The sequence below is a fragment of the Myxocyprinus asiaticus genome, chromosome 20, assembly GCF_019703515.2.
Source record: "Myxocyprinus asiaticus isolate MX2 ecotype Aquarium Trade chromosome 20, UBuf_Myxa_2, whole genome shotgun sequence".
Taxonomy (NCBI): domain Eukaryota; kingdom Metazoa; phylum Chordata; class Actinopteri; order Cypriniformes; family Catostomidae; genus Myxocyprinus; species Myxocyprinus asiaticus.
Window position 1 is genome coordinate 22,303,292 of NC_059363.1, and position 23,850 is coordinate 22,327,141.

The 23,850-nt window shown below is 38.3% G+C and overlaps 1 protein-coding gene across 2 annotated transcripts in view; it reads left to right on the top strand.

Moving 5' to 3' along the window:
- strn3 (striatin, calmodulin binding protein 3) overlaps positions 1-23,850 on the top strand; it is a 39,461-nt gene that overhangs the window by 3,331 nt on the left and 12,280 nt on the right. The window contains exons 2-7 of one of the 2 annotated variants that reach the window (XM_051645786.1): positions 19,532-19,635; positions 19,748-19,821; positions 19,932-20,010; positions 20,206-20,382; positions 21,338-21,476; positions 21,852-21,993. In XM_051645786.1, coding sequence (XP_051501746.1) covers positions 19,532-19,635; positions 19,748-19,821; positions 19,932-20,010; positions 20,206-20,382; positions 21,338-21,476; positions 21,852-21,993 — 715 coding nt within the window. Of the gene's footprint in view, positions 1-19,531; positions 19,636-19,747; positions 19,822-19,928; positions 20,011-20,205; positions 20,383-21,337; positions 21,477-21,851; positions 21,994-23,850 lie in introns of both variants that reach the window. The other variant, XM_051645785.1, reaches the window with a different exon arrangement.

Consider the following 23,850-nt stretch of genomic DNA (forward strand, 5'->3'; position numbering starts at 1 on the left):
CAGATGTTAAAACTGCCACCTCATCATTAGATTCATTCCGAACATACTACAAACAAAAATGCTACAGACAAATCTGCATCGAAAGAATTCTAAATATGTAAGCAATTATAAAAATGGCACAGTGTAGAGCTTTTCACTTGCCTATCCAAATTTGCATGTGGTATTGAAACGCATGGGAAGTCTGAGGTCCATTATCAGTGCTACTTTTACATTCAAGTAAAGACTTCTGCAATGGCACACATTTGGTGTGTGTGTGTGTATGTATGGAAGACAGTTAATGTTATCATAATGGGTTGTAGTTCCATGCTACTTTATGATACTGTCTGGCCCTAATTGATGTCAAACTCTTGCTGTCAGCTTGTCAGTCCTCCTAGGCATAGCTGCTAGCAGAGATGTCCTGAGCTGTCACATCAGGAATGGGGCTGATTAGCGTTATCTGGGTTAGTTCAGGGTTTATGGGTCATGGTAGCACCGTCTTCAGAGTCATAGCTCATTGCCTCTCCAGCTATCAGGGATTAAAGTTCTGTGCAGGTTTTAACCTTTATTTATCACATTGTAACATAATTAAGTGTTTATTTAGCATTTGTAACCATGTCTCTGGAGAGGATAGTCGTTCCATAAAGTGTAATCACAGTCATAATTAAGCAATAACATATGAGACTGTGCTCTTATATAGTGAAATATGATTACTACGTAATGCAATTATGTATTTTTGTTAAACATAAATTTATTCAGCAATTCATCATGTGCCATCCTTCCAAGTCAGGTCACTTGGTGGTCATGTTCATAACACTTCCAGGCAGCCTGCGGGAAGCTTTTTTCTATGGATACAAGTACAGCTCCTATCTACTTGAATGGGGAAAGACCAAAATCTCCAAAAGGGTTGATCAAGTTTGTGAGCAAATAACACATTTCAAATCAGCAGTAAAATCTGACAACAATGATATCATAAATTGTGCTTCTTGAGCTCTGATCATGCTAAAAAAACACTTTTTCAGGCAAATCTAGATAATGCGCATGCAGTTACTCTATGAAAACTCTATCAAAAAGAAAATTGCTTGTTTAAAGGGGACTTCTATTACTAGAGCCTCCATATAGAGGGTTACGGTTTCTTCCATTCATAAGTATACCAGTGACCAGTCTCACCCTGTACAGTAAAGGCGCAGTCACATTTATCTTTGCATGGCGAAATTCTGTGGGCAAAGAAGGCGTTGGTTGAGCATGTGTGAAACCAACAAAAAAATTGCAACGCAGCCACTTTTAAATTTTGCACTTTATACTCCGGGAGATGAAGGTTAAAAAGAAACTTGCCACTAAAATGATAACCTAGTCCATTGTGAGTATTCAGTGTTGCTGTTTACGAAGCACCGCCCACACACAGGTACTGCCAAACCAAGCAACTTCCAATTGGTCAACGAGGCGAAATCACCTGTCAAAGTTCATCAAACTTGAATTCCATGCGAAATCCACAAGGGGAAATTCTGAGCCATATGAGCCGATTAGACCAGTGAGCTGCTTTTTTCAATGAAGAACTGACAAGACGTCAAGCTGATCTGAACGTTTTCATCTGCGATCACACTCAGCTGCATATAATCTCAAACACAGTAGTAATCCATAGTGATTCTGTCACTAAGCGTTTTTCCTGCCCTTTTCACTCCATGAATCGCACACCTGGCTCGTTTGGAGCATTTGTTTCTGAACATTGTGCATTTTCTCCCTTGGTTCATTCAGTTCGTACAGGCATATATGAAAACGGCAATCTCACTCAGATCCGCACCAAAACAATCGGTCCGAGACCACTATGAGGGAGAAGAAATCTGTAGGTCGGCTCGTAACTGTAGTTCATCAAAACGCGGATATCGCCTTTTGGCGGCTATATTTAGGTTGATCTTCACGATCACTTCTCTCATTGAAGAGCGGCAGAACAGACACAGGTAAAAATGTAGCTTCACTCTTTCTGTGTATGTGTGTGTAAAAATGTGTTGGCACAGGAGGGAGAGAGAGAGCTCTGTGACCGAGAGAACAGGTACTTTTCAATGCAGAAATAGCCAAAGCCAAAAAAACAGCCAAAGTATTTTTAGTGTCTGTGTTCAGTTTGCACAGCTGAGATGCTGTTCCACCGATCTTTAAATCTGGTAGGTGACAGAGATTTCTTCCAAGCATCAGGGTATTGCTCAGGGCTTTGAGCAGCCAGCTGTTCCTAACCATATGTGTAAAAGCCATCCTCACACACTGCTGACACAAGCAGCGCTGTGTTTTAATACAGCAGTATTCCTTTGCATTACCTGCCAGCACTTTGCATTTCTTAAGATACATGAGAGGACTCGGAGTGAAATTGAAATGGCAAAAAATGTAGGTCTTGTCAAGTTAGTACAGAAGTATTGGATTATCTTATAATGGCTTAATGCTTTACTAATACAGAGTCACATCATTAATATTCAGGTCTTAATGCACCTATCCCATTACAGAGACAAAGCAGTGTAGTAATTTGATAGCTCTAAACTGTGTTTTTGTTTGTTATAGTACTCTTGTCCTGAGTCCTTAACTTATAATTTAGCCTAAAAACAGAAGACTATGATTAACTAGGTGTGGTGGGGATGTTTTAAGATATGTTGCAAGTTATTAACAGCACCTTCAGCTGTTAGAGATTAATATAATGAACGCTGTTAAAGCATTTATTTACCTAATTTGGCATAACAGTTTCATTATGTTTTTCCATGGTGTTGATTCATTGTGAGGAGTATATAATCAGTTTTTATTTTGTATTTTTTTTTTATGTAAGTGAGATGAGTAAGAGCGCTGTTGGGTATTTAATTGCACGTGTGTTTTGCTACAAGTATATTACAAACGGACACCTGAAGCCAACTTCTCTTTTTATAATGCCTGGATGAATGTCTGGATAATATAACACAAGGTACAGCAATATAAATACATGTGGAATAATGTACATTAAGAATAACAGGTATATTATGAAATATGATGCAGAAAATTAAAAGTATATAAAAGAATAGTCTGGCTCTCAGTCTTTATTAAAATGTTTGCAATACTTTGTTATATTACACTTGAAATAAAAATAGAAGTGTGGTTCTGCTATTCATTTGTCTGCAGTAAAATACAGCATGTAAAGTGTCTTTTTTGGGGGATTTTCTACGAGCTCAGTGCAAACGAATTGCTGAACCTCGCTGCTATTTTTAATGCCATGAGAATATAACAGGCACATTGATATACAGTACATATTAAATAATGTACATTAAGACAAAAAAAAAATGTGTGTATATATATATATATATATATATATATATATATAAAATATAATATAAAAATAAGCATATTTTTAAAAACAGAATGGGTTTATGTTTGCAGTACAAGGGGTTCATGAACTACAAGTAGAGCTCAAATATTGTGCATCACCAGCCTGTGCGTGAGTTTGTGTCAACAGAACAGTCCATTCACTAACGCGCTTGCGCTGCGCATACTATATATTTACTTATTAAACACAGCCTTTTGTGATTCACAGAGCTATCGCACATCTTCAAGTGGCTTTGAATAAAATGCATGAGTCATATGAACTGCTTTAATGGTGTTTTTATGGTTCTTTTATGTCATTTTTGGAGCTTGACTAAACGTTGACTAAAACACAGTATCGGATTTGGATCGGGTTCGTCGGACCGATACCCGATCTGTCTAAAAGTTTCAGTATCGGAGCCGATACCGATCCAGATATCAGATCGGTGCATCCCTAGTAAATAGTTGTGAAAGTTTTGTCGGAGCATTTTTTTACGAACATCAATAAAGTGCATAACTGTGGAGGAACAGCAATACCTCCAATTATTGGCACTGTGAGCAAAAAGAACACATTTTAATTTGATGATATGCAGATGCAGCAGAGTTGTACAATGAAGTTATGGATAACAGCAGTCTGAAAAGCCAAATTTAATGTCTTCCTTGGCAGGTGTTTTTTATTTTTTATTTTTTTTATATATATATATATATATATATGCTCAAGTAATGGAACTCTAAGAATAATGTTAAATAATATATATATATATATATATATATATATATATATATATATATATATATATATATATATATATATATATATATAATATAAGGACAATATAAAAATGTTTTACTGCTAATTTTTGCTGCTAAATAATATGGAGTCGCATTATTGCAGTCTGTGAAAGGGTCCATTGGAGCTAAATAGGCTATTCCAACTGGTTTCTTGAGATTTTGTACAGATGAATTGCTGTTCAGGACAACCTCATGTGTGAAACTTAAATTCAGTTTAGAAATTGAAGTAAATTCTCTTGACTGGTTAAATGTATATCTGTATAATGTATAATGTATTTGTATGCAGGTCATTCAAAATCTAGTGTGCCACCTGACATATATCATTTGTCAAAGAATAAACTTGAAATTACTAAAAGACATTTTTAGGAAAACAAATGACGCTCAGTGCTCCACAGTTCTTATTTAGAACACATCACTAATATGTGTGCAATAGAGTGCAACAGTGCCCATCCACATTTTTAGCCATCCTGGTTCTGGAATTTTTTTTTACCATTGTTCCCCCCCCCATAGGGATTTCATAAAGTACATCATGGAAGAGTTATAAGTCATGAACCAAATCGACCAGCTCCGAGGTGAATCACATCATTACAAACTTTGATTTAAAGCAAAACCGTATTTAAAAATCAGACAAAAAGACAAAAGTAAAAGACTGTGTACTTATGGGGGGCTTGGGTAGCTCAGTGGTAAAGACACTGGCTACCACCCCTGGAGTTCGCTAGTTCGAATCCCAGGGCATGCTGAGTGACTCCAGCCAGGTCTCCTAAGCAACCAAAATTGGCCCGGTTGCTAGGGAGGGAAGAGTCACATGGGTAACCTCCTCACGGTCACCATAATGTGGTTCGTTCTCGGTGGGGTGCGTGGTGAGTTGAGTGTGGATGCCGCGGTGGATGGCGTGAAGCCTCCACACGCGCTATGTCTCCGTGGCAACGCGCTCAACAAGCCATGTGATAAGATGCACGGGTTGGCGGTCTCAGACGTGGAGGCAGCTGGGATTCGTCCTCCGCCACCCGGATTGAGGCAAATCACTACGTGACCATGAGGACTTAAGCGCACTGGGAATTGGGCATTCCAAATTGGGAGAAAAGGAAAAGAAAAAAAACAAAACTGTGTACTTACCGTCTTTCATGAGATAATGAACTACAATCCCATGAAGCATTGCGAATAACGTAGTTGAATAAAATAACATTGGAAAAATATAAAACCATTGATTTAAGTATAATTATTTCAATATCAATATATTTAAAGTATATTGTAAAATATTCAGACATGTACAAATCAGGTTTGAGAGTGGAGGGAGACCGACTCAATTGCGTCATTCACAGTGCATAATGAAAGTGGGTGGTTGCTGATAGGCTCTTTTGCCACGATTGGTGGATTTGGTGGATTTTCGTCCTCGGGATCATAGTGTAGTTATTCATCAGAAATTCTACAATTAAACAATTTTTATAAATACGAAATCGAATTAAAGTGGAATGATGGCTTCAACAGAAGCATATTCCATCGATCAACAGCCTCGCAGCTCACGGTAGGCCTGTGTTTAAAGGTTTTCGTTAATAATCAATACCCCTATGGAAAAAAAAAATTATGGTATTTTTTACTTTTGTAACCTGACTGTTGAACTCTGTTTTCTCCCTGTAAGTTATTTAATGCTTCACTTTATAAACAATGTGTGTTACTGTTACTTTGCTTTTGAGTTCAGATGAGAGGCATTGCTTGTTGTGTTCACTCCAGCTAGTTGATTGCGTGGGGTTTTGAATAATTAATCTAGAAGCCATGCACTTACTAACTAAACTGTAATGATACAGATGTGTGCCTGTCTTGTAGTTTTGACAGTCAACTTGTTATACAGTGGCTTTTTAATTGAGCTGATGGATGTTTACTTCCCCCAAGCTCAAAAAGAGATTTTTTTGTTTCTCATAATTTTCAGTTGAGTATGGCAGATTAGCCGTCTCTCAGGAAAATATTTTGATTACCATTATCTTGTAACATACCATTCCCATTCCTCTATCTCTAACCTACATCCTTCTCCACCTCAAACTCCGCTATCTGACAACTGTACAGGGGAATGTGTCATGCGTTGGTGAGGGCTATTCTTGCCTCGTGCACTGCTGCTTGCTCCTTTGTAAGGCTCTAGCTTTGGCCAGTGATCTCACTGTGTTCCCCCGGGCTGCCTGTGAGGTATCTCAATGGAGTGACCTTACACATTGATTCTAGCACTGTGAATGTGGGGGTGGATTGTGAAAGTACATTTCTGCTTGACACATGGACTTTTCTTCTCAAGAACTTTATTATAACTCTACTGTGGAATATATAGTATCTTAGACCACATACTACAGGTCCTTTAGTTACTGATTTGTGTCCAGGTGTTGTATTATCCAGAGATCCATTTCAAAATCTTTTATTTATTTTTCAAATGAGATCATGAGTCATGTTACTTTACAGGGATTGTACACATGGTGTGCTCTTGAGTAGAGCAGGCCTCGGTGTGTCAGTCTCGTTCCAATATGTCTGTAATCTGAAGACAAGCACAAACAGCTGTCTCTGTGAAAGCTCTGACCACCCACCCTAGCTCAGACTGTATTCTCTCTCTTGCCTTTTCTTCATTGTGGTGCACTCTTAATCTAGGCAAGTTTAATCTTAATCTAACATCTTTCTAAATCAGGTTATCCAGATTTAATAGGCAATGTCTTTATATGTTCTTTTCCATGCTTAATACATCTTAAAATGTATGTGTAAAATCTTGATATTTATGTATTTGTGCTGAAATGCCTTGGGGTTTTTTTTTCAATGGGAGGAACCATAGTTAAAAAAATAAAAAATAAAAACACAAAAAAAGTTGTTGCAAATTAAATTCAGAACTTTTTATGTACAAACTAAAATGCTACAAAAGTCTAGTTTGAAATAATCAAGGCTTGTTGTTCTCATTGTTCACTGAATAAACACAAGATTGATATTTAATCGTTTTCATGTATAGGCACCACCAAATTGAACAAAATAAAGAACTAATAAACAGCAAAGTTTTTAAAATGTTCTATTAAAAATGCCACGTGGGATTAAATATTTTTTTCTAATTTACCAATTAACAAAATTTTTTTATATTGAAGTCTAAATACGATACACTACTAAAACATCTGTTTTAACAATAGGAGTGGGCGATATGGCAACAAAAATTATATTCTGATTTTTATCCGCCTATTGACGATATTCAGTATTTATCTCGACAATTGTGTATTTGCTCTGAAATGGCTGTTATTTTTTTATTTTTTTATCAGAGGAATCATCATTTCAACCAAACAGCCATTGGAGCCAAAAAGATTCAAACGGTGTGCAAAAAAATTATTTTGAGGATTAAAATTGTTTTATACAATAATATGATTTTTGTGTCGTATTTACTTCACCTTGACCTGGAGTTTTTTATTTTGGCAGAACACTGTAAATGCACTGCCGTGTCAGTGTGTATGTGACAGTTAGTTTACATTGTTCCTAATTACAAATCTGGTGAATCGCTGTCATCTGCTCCTTTTCTTTAAGTTTTTAGATTTGTATAATAATTTGTAGCAGTTATAAATGTTTGGAATTTTGTGAATTTGTGTACCTGCAGCACTTTCACAATGCACATAAACCGCTCCGAGAGCACTGACAATGGCATTTCATGAGACGCCCACACGTGCGCACACATGAATTAATTTAATTATGCTGCAGCCTTTTGAGGTTTAATATTCACATATGACTACATTGCGAGTCTGATGTTATTTTAATTTAATCGTGCACCCCTGATAGATTGTGAAGCTAGTCTAAAGGCGGGCTTTTTAGGAAACGTAGTGGCCAAATAAAGCACATTAAAATCATTGCGATATTCACGATAATCCTTCATTTTATATCGCCAGCAGAATCATCATTATTTGAATCACAAATTTAAAAACACTTGAGACACCTGCATTCTTTCATTCATTGTGTGTTTTATTCCTAGGTTTTTTAGCGCACATGTCACAAAGTCAAAAAGTTCTTAAGAAGTTCAGGTTGCAAAGACAATTTCATGTGATTGTTACACATGATTCCAAATTGTTTTTCACCCAAAAGATTCAGCACTCTCTCAGTAAGCCCACACTTTAAACCCATTGTAAACAAGTAAATAGCATACAGTACCACTAAACTGATGGATAATTTCATCATCTGAATTTGAAATTAATTTCATCGTATCACTCAAGTTCATAGTAATTATCTTATTTTTGTGTTTTTTTTTTTTTTGTGTGTGTTTTTAAGTGTATAACTGTAAAAGATTTGCACAATAGCTAATTTTATTGATTTTATTCCCGCAGTAGTTTATAAGGCTTACTTTTACAGGTAGCGCATCAGTTTTTGTATTATTCGATGTTAACTGTCTTTGTGTTATTGGCTGCTCTTTACCTACTGAATTGCCTCTCGAGGACAATAAAGATTGAAACTGGTAACTGTAAAAAAAAAAAAAAAAAAAAAATCACGTCATAAATGTGCATTGCAATCAGGGACTAAAACGGTCATTTTTCATTTCGGTTCGTTCTGAGCAAAAATGATATTTTTTAGAAAAGTTTATTAGGATGAAATAAAAGAATGGTTAATAACATTCTTTTTAAAATGACAGTACTCTGTGCTAAGGGTGGGTGATATACCAGTTGCAGTATTTCCAGATCTTGAAAGAAAAACAAGGCACCTGTTTTGGAAAAACAAGCTCAAAATTAGGGACTTGCCTCAGCAAGTCTTCGATGTCATTTTCATGATTTCTACTAGGGATGGGCATTTTCTAATAATTTTGAAATTGCTTGTAAATCAAAATCCATGTTAAAAAATAACATACATGAAATGTATCATTTGTTTTATTCAAAAACGTTATCAAGAACGGTTTCAAAATAAGATAGCATAGTTTGAAGTTTTTTATTTATTTATTTATTTTTTTAGGAAAACAAAAATGAAATTAATACAAAATCGGAAAAGATCCTGACTTAAAATTCAACATGCCGTGAATAAGAAAATGTCAACGGTAGATGACTGCTGTCTTTTTTTCATCTCTAGGCTGCATAGCTGCAAACTTTCTCCTTCACATGATAAATATGTCATCACTGCGATACACACCCTTCACGGTATCTGCTCTGTTACTAGGGTCTGATCCCGGGAACAAATTTTCTGTTATTCCTGCTTGCGTTCACACAGAAGGCTCTTCTGCAATTATTCGGGGAAAATCCCGGGATCAAAGCCCAGTGTGAATGAGGTTTTTGATTATTTTTGTTTAACATTAATGTGAGTGAATTCATAATTTGAAGATCTATGTATTGTGCTATTTGGGCTCGTAGCTCATTATGCACTTTATTCCCTGCTATTTTGAGTAGTGATTCACGCATATCCATTGCAATAACGCTCTCTATTCTGGAGTTCGTGAATCCTCGCGTTGATTTGATTATTACAAATGGAGGCCTTGCACATCCCTATTAAATACATCGCCCAACCCTACTTAACACTCATTTTCACAAGTGCCGCGAGGCAAGAAAAGAGCCATAAACTAGTCTAATGACATGATCGTTAGGAAACTAAAAAGTACATTAAAATAATTGCAATATTCGCAGTGTTGCTTAATCTTATATTACCAAGTCATTGCAAATACATTATGAATATTCAATATATCGCAGAGTGCTTGTGTAACTTAATAAAATTGCTTGTTATCTGCTCTGTGTTCTGAGGTTCCTGTGGGGCCCTTTATTGGTTTAGAAAATGTTACACAATGCTGGTGTTTTGTTTGTCAGATATTTGAGTTTATTTGGCAGTAAAATATTTTAGTACAAAAGGTTAAGGTAGTGTTGACTCAATCAATGGAATTGTGTCTTACTGTCCTGCTGTGCTATGTAGGCTTTTTCACAAGCCACTAAAACCTCTTTAAAATGTCTTCTGCAGTGAAATTAGGGACTTTTACATACTTTTCAGCCTTACTATTATTCTCTGATCAAGACGATATTTGGCTCGTTTTCCCATTAATGTATTAAATTATTATTATTAGGCTATTATTATGATCAAATTAATATTACAAATAATTTGCCCATAGAGACATGGACACGCGCTTGAAGAAACACACTTTATTATAATATTAAGAACAGATGGCAGAAAAGCCGTCTATGCGCATGTATGAAACGCTGTTTGTTCGGAGGCATGCAGTCTCGTGGAACACGCATGTTAAAGGTTCTCACTCTTTCTTTGTTTCTATCTTCTGATTTATTTTTTGCAAGAACAGTATCATCTATGAGTGCTGCAAATGACCTCCGACATCTCAGCTCAGGAGGTGCTTTGAGTTCAGTTCTCTTTATTTCCACAGAGCAGTTCATTGTGACCACAATTCTGCAGCCTATACATCTTTGATTAAAACATAAAATAATACAAAAACATGTTCACCTCGAACCATGATTTATATTTCAGTGATTATTATCATCATTATAATTATTATTTTTACATTTATAATTGTTTTTATGTCTTCATTTACCTGCATGTTTAGACAGATACTTGCCTGACGGTAAAAGGAAAGGTGGTTATATATATATATATATATATATATATATATATATATATTTTAGATATATATAGAGAATTTTTGTTGTGATACATTTTTTTATTTATTGATTCATATATTAAACAAAGAACAGCAAAACATATACAAACAGAATCAATACTTAACCCCGATTAATACCCCCCACCCCCGATGTAAAATCTTGAATTGCATAAGGCGCACCCTTGCATCTCTAGATGGGGTCGGAGGCGAATAATAAAATATCATCTGCGTAAAGCAAAAGCTTATGCGCCATACCTCCCACCACCACCCCTGGAAAATCATCTTCCTTTCTTATCGCAGCTGCTAATGGTTCCAGGGAAAGACGGAACAATAATGGGGAAAGAGGGCAACCCTGCCGGGTGCCCCTATCCAGAGTAAAATAATCTGAAACTATTCCATTTGTTTGTACCGCCGCTACCGGGTGTCTATAAAGTAACTTAATCCATCCAATAAAAGCATTCCCAAAAAATTTTTATTTCCAAAATCTTAAAAAGATAATCCCATTCTACCATATCAAATGCCTTTTCGGCGTCAAGTGAGATGGCAGCGACCGGAGTCTGATCGTTCGCCACTGACCACATGATACTAATGAAACGCCTAATGTTATCAGAAGAGCTGCGGCCCCGAATAAACCTCACCTGATCTATATGTTTAAGAGATGTATAACTTAATCGGTTAGCCAAACTTTTTGACAATATTTTAACGTCTAGCTAGATAAGGGAAATTGGATGGTAACTCTTACACTTGCTTGGATTTTTGTCCTTTTTAAGAATCGGACTGATCTGGGCTTGTGTCATGGTTGGCGGAAGCTTTCCATTCTTTAATGATTCTGTATAAACTTCTAGCAAAAGTGGAGACAGTTCTGTAGCGGCAAAGCCATCTGGCCCCGGAGCCTTGCCTGTAGGCAAGGCCTTAATTACCTCACCAAACTCCTCCAAGGTTATCTCAGAATCAAGAGAATTTCTTTGCTCAGTTGTCAATTTAGGGAGTTCTAATGGTTCCACAAAGTTTCTAATATCTTCATCAGTAGACGAAGACGTGGAACTATAGAGATCAAGATAGAATTCTTTAAACGCATTATTAAAATCAATGGCCGAGGTAAATAGTTCACCACCAGCAGATTTCACTGAGGGAATGATAGAAAAAGACTCTCTGCTTTATATAACTAGCCAAAAGCTTCTCTGCTTTGTCCCCCACCTCAAAGTATGACTGTCTTGCCCTGAACAGCCAAAACTCCACCTTCCACAACAAAATAGTATTATATCTGTATTTCAGTTGGGTCAATTCTCTGAGGCCATCAGACGACATTCGGCACTTCAGCTCTGCTTCGGCACTTTTAATATTCCCTTCCAACTTTACGAGTTCTCGTGCTTTGGATTTTTTTGGTGAATGAGGCATACTGTATAATCTGGCCCCTAAGAACAGCCTTAAGTGCCTCCCAAGCCATGCCCACAGAGGATACTGAGGACCATTTGGTCTCCATATGAACATTGATTTCAGCCTTTAACATTTGTTGGAATTCAGGATTTTGCAAAAGGGATACATTAAAGTGCCAACTAAATGATTTCTTTTTCTCCGTATGTGGCAACACCTCTAAAGACACCAGGGCATGATCTGAGACTAAGATGTTTCCAATTGTGCAATCAACAACAGATGAAATAGGGACTTGGAGATTAAAAAAATAAATAATCTATTCTAGAATAAATCTTGATGAAAAATGTTTATAGTCCCTACCAGATGGGTTCAAAAGTCTCCAAATATCTGTAAGACCCAGATTTTTACACATCCTGTGAAGCATCAGTGTTGCTCTAGGGGGCTTACACACTTTTGCTTCACTATGATCAAGGACTGAGTCCATCAATAGATTAAAGTCTCCTCCCAATATTATATCATGAGGGGTGCCAGCGACTTGCAACATCCCTTCAAGATCTATAAAAAAGCCCTGATCATCAGCGTTAGGTGCATAAATATTAGCCAAAATCAACCTTTGCCCCTGAATCTTTCCTGCGGGGAAAGATGCGTTTCTTGAAGAAACACTATATCATATTTCTTACGTTTAAGAAAGAAATAACCTTCCTTCTTTTTATGGAGTGCCGCAACCCATTCACATTCAATGTGTAGAGAGACAATCCACTCATATTAACATTTGACATTTTGACATATTAGAAAAAATAGATTGTGTGTCAAAATTCGGCTGCAACGCGAGCACCACTCAATTGACTCCATGAAGGACATCTCCCGTTGGGGACATGTAAATACTTTGCGGCCATCCTTAGCATCTGTTCTCAACCTGGCCGGAAACATCAGTGCAAAAGTGACCTTCCGTTGATGTAAGAGATTCTTGAAGGTGTGTTAATACACAAAACAAACTCCAGCCACTAGGCGGAACCAGCACAAAAAGAAACAAAAAAGGCGCACATCTTCCTCGGACGGTCAAGTGAATGTTCAGTGAGTCAGGCCCACTCAGCTGCAACATGAGAATCACACAATGACTTATTCACTCCATTGACTTTATGAAGGACAATGCTTGTTGGGGACAAGTAAATACTTTGCAGCCATCCTTAGCATCTATTCTCAATTTGGCTGGGAACATCAATGCAAAGGCGACCTTTAAGAGTTTCTTGCATTCCTTGAATCGATCGCGTTTCTCTCTTGTCGAGTTTGCAAAATCTGGGAATAAGAAATGTTGTGGTTCTTCCAAGAAAGCCTTCCTTTACTCCTCGCCTCGCGTAACGCAAGATCTGTTTCGGATGATCTCAGAAATTTGGCCAGAATTGATCGGGGCCTGTCTCCCTCAGCGGATCGCTGGGCCGGAACTCTATGAGCTCGCTCGATTTCCAGCTTATGGCCTGTTATGTCGAGCAGACTTGGAAAGAGCCCGTCTAGAAATTCCACCATATTCTGACCCTCTACTCGCTCAGGAATTCCAAAAATTCAGACGTTGTTCCACCGACTACAATTTTCTATATCCTCCAACTTTTCCCAGACACGCTCCAAGTCCACCCTGGTCACTATATCATATTTAGATGCATAGCAGATTAGAAGCTAATTCCCTCTCCGATGACTCCAGATATTCTATCCGTTTCTCGACATACGCCACTCTTATAACCACATCAGTGAATTTCGTCTCCACGGCAGTGATCGATCGACGTTTTGCAGCAAGATCCTCCAAGTCAGCAATGACCTTCGCAGGCATTGCCGACATATTCAACAATTCACGCGGAATCTCTTTCACATCTTTGGCCAAATTGACTCCCTGGTCCGAGGCCTCCGGAGGCGCGTCATCTTGAGCACGTACCTGTCTTTTAATGTCTCCAGAGCCTGAGGATTTTGAATTCTTTGACATGTTGTCTTCTTGAACAGTTATGGATCAGGGTGTATCAAATCTCACCGGTTTATATCATTAAAAGTATCAAAACTAGCAAAGTGCGCAGAGCTCGTCGTTCACACGTCCAAACCTCGCATGGCGTCACGTGACTACCTATATATAATTATTTTGATCACTTCATTATTTTAATTGCTTTTTCGTTTCGTTTGGAGTGCAGTTTGAATTTAGAAATGTATTTGATTTAAGTTTTTTGTTTTTTAAATAAATTCATTTAATTTTCAATGCAAAATCACTAAAGCAAGAATATACACCGATCCCTCAGCCCGGGGGTTGCCGATGTAATTGGATATTGCGAGATATGTAGAGATATATATATATATATAGATATATAGATATAGATATAGATATATATAGATATAGATATATATATATATAAGCAGGTTAGTTTCCAAAGAGATGTTGCCCTTCACAACTGTTGTAAAGCCATCTTTCAAAAAGTTAAACAACACACATTTTAATTGCTTTTAATTTTTTTCCAGTTTCATTTGAATTTTTTGTTAAAATAAATAAATAAATAAATAAAGTTCAAAGTTTGAAATTAAGGTGTCTTGCTTTATTTTGTAGGCATAACCCTAACCCTGCTTAACGAAAATTACCCCATAGTACCACCTAGCGTCCAACCAGCGGTAATACCGGTGTTCGTCGGTTTCCTGTGGAGTTTTTTTTTTTTTCTGCGACCAACCGACCAATCAAAACTTGGTCGACCAAGACTCTTCTCATCGACTAACATTTGGTTGACTATTAGGGGGCGGCCCTAATGTCCTCCTGGTGTTGTCATGAGAGCATGCAAGAGCTCTTTATCTAGACTAGAGGAAGGTTAAGTTTTGGGTTGTCTTGTCTATAAATACCCCTCCTCTTGCCTCCTCTCATTCACTTACTGGCCTTTTAAGAGGGGTCAAGTTGCACAGCTGCTCTCATTTGCTAATGAAAACCTGCTCTGTAGAGCTATGCTCCTCTAGACCATTGCCTGCTATCGGGCTTGTGTTGGTTCCCCTTTAGAAAATCAGACATGTGTTTCAGCTGTCGTCCAGAAAGAAATTGGCAGATTTCCCTGGGCATCTCATGTTCAATCACAACATAATCTTAAATTGGTGAAAAGCTCATGTTCAAGTTTGTTGAGGGTAATTCTCAAAAGGAGAAGTGTGTAATTTCTGCGCCGCTACCAGCACCTTACTTGCCTTTAACTGGCAAAAATGTTTAGTTCAAAGAGTTCAGGTAATGGCAAAGGGGCAGTTTTGGCCTAATTCTCTTTGTCATTAGAGTCACTTATAGGGGTCATGACATGAGGAATCAAATTGTCCTTGATCTTTTAACATATACAGTAAGAGCTATAAAAACATTGTAACAATTAAGGAAAGGAGGAAGCTGGGATCGACTTGACAAAACACATAGGCATTTATTGTTGCACTTTTCAGCCGCACTCAATAACACACTACGTTACACTTTTCAGCTTCAATACACACAAACTCTGTTGGCTTTTCAGCTAACACTACACACAATCAGCTTTGTGCGTCTCTCTCCCATCTGCCACTGTCTCCTCTCCTTAAATACTCCCGCTGCCCCTCACTGGAACGCGAGACCGGTGTGGCACACAGGTGGACCTCATTCACCAGCCTCACTCTGCCCAGACGCCGCTCGGCCCCGCCCTGCTCGCCACAAACATACTGTACGTTTCAGAACTCAAAACTTCCTCTTCACTGCAAAAAGAGCATTTGTTGAAACCAAGCTGCCAAAACGACTCGTTCTCTGCTTCCTCCACATTGTGATGTCACAGCTGTTTATCACAGCTAACATTGGTAAAGAACCGCCCACTTAGACAGGAAAAGCAATCTAACTGACATGTAAAGCGACCGGTCACAGTTGGGTTTGTTATTACGTGATGTTTATGGGCAGGGTTATTAGAGACGGCTTATACCATAATAAAAGACCGGCATGGGAAAATAAATAATTTATATAATTGTGTGTGAGTCTCTGTGAGCGATTGCACTGAAAACACACAGGAAAATAGCAGAAAATGTGTAGCGCATGCAACTACAGCACAGAACCTCATTACAGAGTATTTCACAGACATAACCAAGTAAACAAAGCAGAATATACAGCTCTGCTCATGGATATCCACTTTACTTTCTGCTCAGTGCCTCAAACCAAACACTGAATATCTTTGAAAGAGTTGATGTGACTAACCTGGCAAACTTGGGTAAATTCTGTGATTATTTGGTCCTCAAAAGAGCTCATTGTATCAACACAGAACCTTGTGCACTCGACTCGTGCTTCCACCCGTACCAGCGCAAACTAGGCTCTCGGAAATCCTGTAGAAGTCAGTCAATCAGATTTGGTCTGACTGGACTGAGAAAGTGTTGTGCTATAAGCGTCAGACAGTTAGTACACAGACTGTGGGCATCCCGTCTGAGGCTGAGACTACACTGTGGTAGACATTTGCATCTGAACACCTCCACAACAACACATCACAACTAGTGATCGACCGATATGGGTTTTTTAATGGCCGATGCAGATCCCAATATCCAGAGAGCAGGGTGGCTGATAAGCCGATACAATGCCAATATACCACACAATTTAATATAGTAAATAACATAAACATAAAATTGCTTGTCACTGAGTGACCGCCATGATTTGTGAATTAGAGGAACTTTTGATCCTGATCCTGAAGTTTTGATTCTGGCTGATAGAATACGCACTTCAGAGGAAGATATGAGATGAGCACTTGACGGGAAGAAAACGCTGGATTTTCGTGAGGTCCGTGAATTACATCTGTTTAAACAAGGTATCTGCGTATTTGCAAACTGTATATGATATTAGTTTTATTGATATTTGCCTTTTATCATTAGAAAAGAAAGTTAAAAGTTACAGGGAACTGTTGAGGAGAGAGAGGGATAATGAAACACGCGAGCATTTTAACATTATGAGCTCAAACGCATCTGCCGCGGCTCTGATATGCGGATCGTTTAAATGACACTGTGTTGTACACCGGTCTATTATTGCAATAATACGATGGCACGCAAGCAGGTGATTTTTGCCGCCCTCAAGAAACAAATCGGCCAAACGGGAAAATGTATTGCCCGATGCGATAATTAAAAAAGTCAGAATATCGGCCAATTTATCGGCCTCGGTGATATATCGGTCGACCACTAATCACAACCTACTTTACCTTCACCTCCGTGGCCTCGCCCAGAAGCGGTGAGCTTCCAGAGGAGCCTACAAGCTTAGCCTGAAAAAGCATAACACGGTGCTCCCATAGAAATTCTACGGGCGGTACACTGGTGAGGAGACAAGAGGCTGTTCTTTTTGAATGTGTGTCTGTCTATGGTGGAGATGCTTCAGTGTGCTGAATCAACTGCTTTTGTGAGGAAACAGTTCATCACTTAATGAATTGACCGCCTTTCCGCTAATCTTCAACATGTTTTACACAAAACAAACCTTTTGGAATAAACTATGTGTGGAGTTTACTATGGTAAATTGATGTTTTTGTAAGAGAAGTTACAGAGGATTTTGTGACCAGGGCTGGGCGAAATGTAAAAAAAATATTTTATCGATAATCGCCTTAAAAAAATATCATGATATACGATTATATCGTCAACCCCCCTACCGAGTAGGTGGATATTTTTGTATTATTGATTTTGTTTTAAAAATGTAATTTATTGAAACACGAAAAACATAAGACATTTCTAAATTCAAATTGCATTTAAATTAAATTAAATAAAGCGATTAAAATAATAAAGTGACCAAAAAATCGTATTTAACGACCTCCACAAATCCAAACTTTTACCGTCTCCAACGGCCCCATTTGCCATCACGCAAGTATCCGTCAACAACAACAGCTGGAAAATTACTAATAGCCTACAGATTAAGAACTAAAGACAATTAAAAATGTAAAGAAGATAATAATAATCATAACAATAATAATAATAATAAAGCCTAATAAATTCCCTTGTGTTCTCAAAATAATGCTGCCAAATGTGTGTTCTTATCGAATTTGTGTTTGAATTGCGATTTGTTAATACAGTTAATGCTGCCTAAAGAGAAGAAAATAGAACTCAATTGTAGGGTAAAGGTGATTTATTTTATGATTTTATCACTTTCATCTTTGTTTCTTTAATACAAAGATATATATTACTGAACTTACAGTGTTGCGTTCACAATGCATGCTAACCGCGTGGAAATAAAGCGAACTAAACTCACAGCACCTCCTGAGATGATCGGAGATCATTTGCAGCATTCTCACAGACGACATTATATTTGCAAACATTTTTCAGACGAATGAAACAGAGAAAAAAGAGTGAAAACTCTTTACATGTGCTTGTTCAACGAGACAGGCTCACGCTGCACGCTGACATCCGTGTGTTCCACATGACAGGCTCGTGCTGCATGCTTCTGAACAAACAGCGAATCAGACACGAGCATTGACTGCTATTCTATTGTCTGTTCTTAAAAATATAATAAAGTGTGTTTGTTCAAGCGCATGTCTGTGTGACTAACAGCATTTCTTGTCATGTTTCACTCCAAGACGTCTTATAGTTCGCCCTCCTGTTGCGGGCAGATGAGCAAAATTATTTGCACATTAAATACCTGCATTTAACCTCGTCGCGTATGGCAGGTGGTGGGTGCTTTCACACCCTGGGCTACTGTTAATATATTTGCTGACTTCCCAGATCCATGATTTTACCATTTCCCGATATTGTCAATCATCGTCTGTAAATCAAGAGTCGCAGTCGGCATCGGGATCTTTGTAAGATATCGTTGATTTCCGATAACATCGTCCTATTGCCCAGCCCTAGTAGGTGTCACTTTACGGCTCTCCCCATTCATTTGTTAGGGATCTGCAAATGGCGAATTACTGTCATAACACGCTAGTTGACCGTTACGCTCTCTCCTGTCAGTGAGATGGCAAGTACAGAGAGCAGGTCAGTCAAGATCAGAGAGCCAATCATAGCAGTGGGCGTTTACTGTCAAGTCTTAAAGGAGATGCAGCACCAAAACTGAGTGTTTCTGACAGAGGGTCAGAATTAGGGTGAAAAATTATCATGTTTACAAATATATGACTGGTTTTTTTTTTTTTGTGTGTGTGTGTGTGCAAAAAAAACTTTACTAATATTATAAGTGAACCTCAAGGAACCTATTAAGATAATAAAAAAGGTATGTCATGACACCTTTAATAAATATGCAGGCCGAAATAATTTTAATAACTGAATCCTCTTTGTCAGTACAAAAATAGCCTTTGTTTACTGACAACTAAGCCTTGATTCTGTGTAAAAATATTCTGTGCTCTTACTTAATACCCTGTTGAACCTCCTGTCATCCATCTGGTCAATATTATCTTGCAAAAGTGATATGGGATATGAGCATAGAGACCCTGTATGGTTTAATGTTGTCCTTTGCAGCATAGCAGTGTTTCACAGCTCATGAACATGTCAGAGAGGATATTCTGTATTGAGTTAATATTTGTGTCACAAATGTCCTATTCCTCTATTTTTGTCTTCCAGGCTCGGATAGCGTTCCTCCAAGGAGAGAGAAAGGGTCAAGAAAATTTAAAGAACGACCTCGTTAGAAGAATAAAAATGTTAGAATATGCACTGAAGCAAGAAAGGTTTGTATGATTACGTTTAAGCATGTTAACTTTTTGCCTTTTTCACAGGGCAATACTTTGTATGCAGAAGTTTTGAAAGCATTATTAAACATACTTTCTCACCCATTACCAGAGCAAAATACCATAAATTAAAATATGGGACAGAACTAAATCAAGGTGAAGTGAAAATGCCCAGCTTTGAGTCAGGTAAGTAGACTCAGCCTACTTTTGTGAAAATGTGCACTGGCTCCATGTTTTATTCTGAATGCACTGACATAGTTTTATTGTTTATTTTGTCTATTTTTTCCCTAAAGAAGATACCAAAGATACAGAGGTCTCAGCTATACCTCAGAACAGTCAGTTAACATGGAAACAGGGCAGGCAACTCCTCAGACAGTAAGTGGCTAGTGGCCTTGAGTCATTATTGTGTCATTACGCCTTTCTGAATTGCACTTCCTCTATGGGCGTCAAAGCATCAGTCCGCCTGCTAAGGAAGTTCATGGGCATCTGTGTCGTCATATTATGACTATTTATGTCATCTGATTGTCTGAGCTTTATGTAATTCTCCTTATGCATTTCTGCCCTTTTCAGATATCTTCAGGAAGTAGGTTACACGGACACAATATTGGACGTTCGGTCGCAAAGAGTGCGGTCGTTACTGGGGCTGTCCGGCTCTGAGCAGAATGGTTCAGTGGAAACTAAGAATCTAGAGCAAATTCTTAATGGAGGAGAGTCTCCAGCCAAAAGAAAGGGACAAGACATGAAAAGGTACTGGATGTTCAAAACTACCAATTTACATAATCGACTAGTCGGTGTTAAGGATAAAAATGTATTACAATGCTCTGTTATGTTCACGTTACCCCAATCAGACATGTTTCAGAGGGATATATGGATGCTAAGTGCAGCACTTCAACATAACTAACGGATATTCAACTACAAATATAGGCTAAATAGCTATTACATCTCATTGCACAAAACTAACAAAGTAAGAGAGTAAGAAATAAGAAAGGTTCCAAAACAGAGCGGCACAAAAACTGTAAATCCTGAATGCATAATGGCGCACTTCTATGTAACCAGAGCACTAGGGAGTCTCAGGGTGAACCTCACTGTGCATTCAAGAGCGCAGAACTGCAAGATAATGATGCGGGTACACATCTAGTTCACGACATCAAGGAACCTTTTGTACTGCAACTATTTATTTAAGTAGTGTCAGACAGAATCAGCAAAATACTTCAATCTCTCCAAAGCACCTCACAAATAAGGGTACATTACTCACAGCAGAGAATTTAACGTCCGACAGTGATCGTCTTGTAACGTATTGTTGATGCAACTCTTTGATGGCTGAAACAGTAGCGGTACATAAATGGTCTAAACTTGAAGCATTAAAGAGACAAAACTTCTTGCTGAAGGTTTTACTTTTATTCATTTTAGCACAGCAAGCTATCAACATGCAAAAACGCTCTCCAAGAAATTGCGTCTTTCTATTCATTTGAGAGTTGTGTCTCCAGTCAAAACCACCACCACTACAAATATTAATGTTAGTAGTCGACTAGTCAATTAGTTGACCACCAAGGCACATCCCTAAAAGGCACAGATTTGCCCAACTTGGATTTATTTGGGTCTGTGCGGATCAATGTAGATTAATTAGACATTAGATATCAGAATCACTGAAATTATTTCCTTCTTGGCTTGATTGGTGATCATGATCCTTTTGGTTTAACAGGAATCCAGAGGTTCTGGAGACATTTAATTTTTTAGAAAATGCTGACGATAGTGATGAAGAGGAGGATGAAGAGGGAGACATAATGGAGGACGTGCCAGACAGGAGTGATAAACGCAGAATAAAAAAACATAAATTTAGGGTAAGGAACCATTTTAGTGGTAGTTTTGTAAATGGCTCAGTGATGTACGAGTAATCTAATGATCTGGCATTATGCAAGATCATTTGTAAGAGATAATGTACAGTCAGCTGGTCATCATCACAAAATAAGCACCCAAAAAAATTGCGATAATGTCCTGCTGTCTGTATATTAGCCCGCTTATTACACGGCTAGTTGGCAAATAAATGGACTTAAAATATTAAGTAAAAATTATTTTATTCCGTGAGAAGAAAAATTATAGATTAGCGGTCATTATACAAAAATATTTGACCGTGGAATGATGTTATTTACCAATCTGAATCAAGTATTCCAGAGATCCACTTAGTAAATCCACTAACTTGACTGCTTTTCCATCAGGTTGGAAATGAAGGTTTGGCTTCTGACTTGCCGGATGACCCAGACACAGAGGAGGCACTGAAGGAGTTTGACTTCTTGGTGAATGCAGAGGATGGTGAAGGTGCTGGTGAGGCTCGGAGTTCAGGAGATGGCACAGAGTGGGGTAATATAGTGCTCTCCAAACTCAAATATTATAGATTGTCTTTTATTTGTTGTGACACAGAACCCATCTTTTGAGAATCTAAAGTGATTTATTTTTTAAGATTGAGGTATAAGTGGGGAGCCTGGGTAGCTCAGTGGTAAAAGACGCTGGCTACCACCCCTGGAACTCGCTAGTTCGAATCCCAGGGCGTGCTGAGTGACTCCAGCCAGGTCTCCTAAGCAACCAAATTGGCCCGGTTGCTAGGGAGGGTAGAGTCACATGGGGTAACCTCCTCGTGGTCGCTATAATGTGGTTTGTTCTCGGTGGGGCGCGTGGTGAGTTGAGCATGGATGACGCGGTGGATGGCGTGAAGCCTCCACACGCGCTATGTCTCCGTGGCAACACGCTCAACAAGCCACGTGTTAAGATGCGTGGGTTGATGGTCTCAGATGCGGAGGCAACTGGGATTCATCCTCCGCCACCCGGATTGAGGCGAATCACTACGCCACCACGAGGACTTAAAAGCGCACTGGGAATTGGGCATTTCAAATTGGGTGAAAAAAAAAAGATTGAGGTAAAAGTGCAGGTCTGTTAAGGTGTTAGGTTTTAGGGTTAAAAGAAAGCCTAGAAATTACATTTAAATGAAATTGTTGTCGTTGATTACTCACCCTTATATCATTGAAACCCTGTATTATAATTAAAAAGGATGTTAGGCAACTCTTTTTCCATACAACAAAAGTAGATGATAAAAATAAAGTACTGCCAAAAACAGATAAAGCACCATAAAAGTAGTCTATATGACTTTTGTGATATATTCCAAGTCTTCCAAAGACAAATGAAAGCTTAAAGGGAAAGTTCACCCAAAAATGAAAATTCTCTCATCATTTATTCACCCTTATGCCAGCCCTGATGTGCATGACTTTCTTCCGCTGAATACAAATTAAAGGGGTCATGTCATAACGAATCAAATTTTCCTTGATATTTTGACATATAAGAGGTCATTCTACTATAAAAACATACTGTAAATTCCAGAACTCAAAACTTTATCCCCAGTGCAATAAAAGCATTTATTGAAACCAAGCTGCCAAAATGCGCCATTCTCTACTTCCGTGACTTTCCTACGTCACATGGGTTACTCATTAATTCAAGACGGCCTCTACAGCAACAACATCAATGCCTATTTTAAAATCATCGCACCTATGGCCCCGCCCACTGATGCTCACTTGGCTCATAAACAGAGACAGATTGAAGGACAAAAGACCTACTGTCTGTGGCCTAACTACTCCTGAACATGAAAGGGGACCCATCTGGACTATTTTGAATTATTTTTGTAAACAAACATGTACAACACAGACGTCTTTGTCTCTGGCACGCTTTTAAAAGACGCAGAGTCAAGTTTCAACTGAAGAGAAGATGTTTCATCAGCTACTGTGACTCCTGTTGTTTTCTTGCTTAAACTGCTCAACAAACTGTTCGTTCATCTATCAGCACTATTTTATAACAAACACTTTCTGAAACGTTTCTTTGTTGTTGGCAGTAGTAGCGCCAACGCAAAATGGAACGGGACATCTGTTTGTTTACTGTTGGAGTGATGCGCCGCAGCGGACACTTCCATGGTAAATAGCATCATTGATTTATAGCATCCGGTGTAGACGAGGTGTGAGTGTTAACAGTTGTGCTTGAGATTAATAGTGTAATATATTCGGATGCAGTGTGTTGGATGTGCGTTATGTGTAAACTATAAAATGTACATTTCTAATATTTTGGTGCTTGTTTATTCTCTTCCGATTGAGTTTCAAAAATGGCTGAATTTGAGGGACTGCACGCTGTTAGACAATCAAAACAGAGGGCGTTTACATTGAAGTTTAGAGGAGCTGA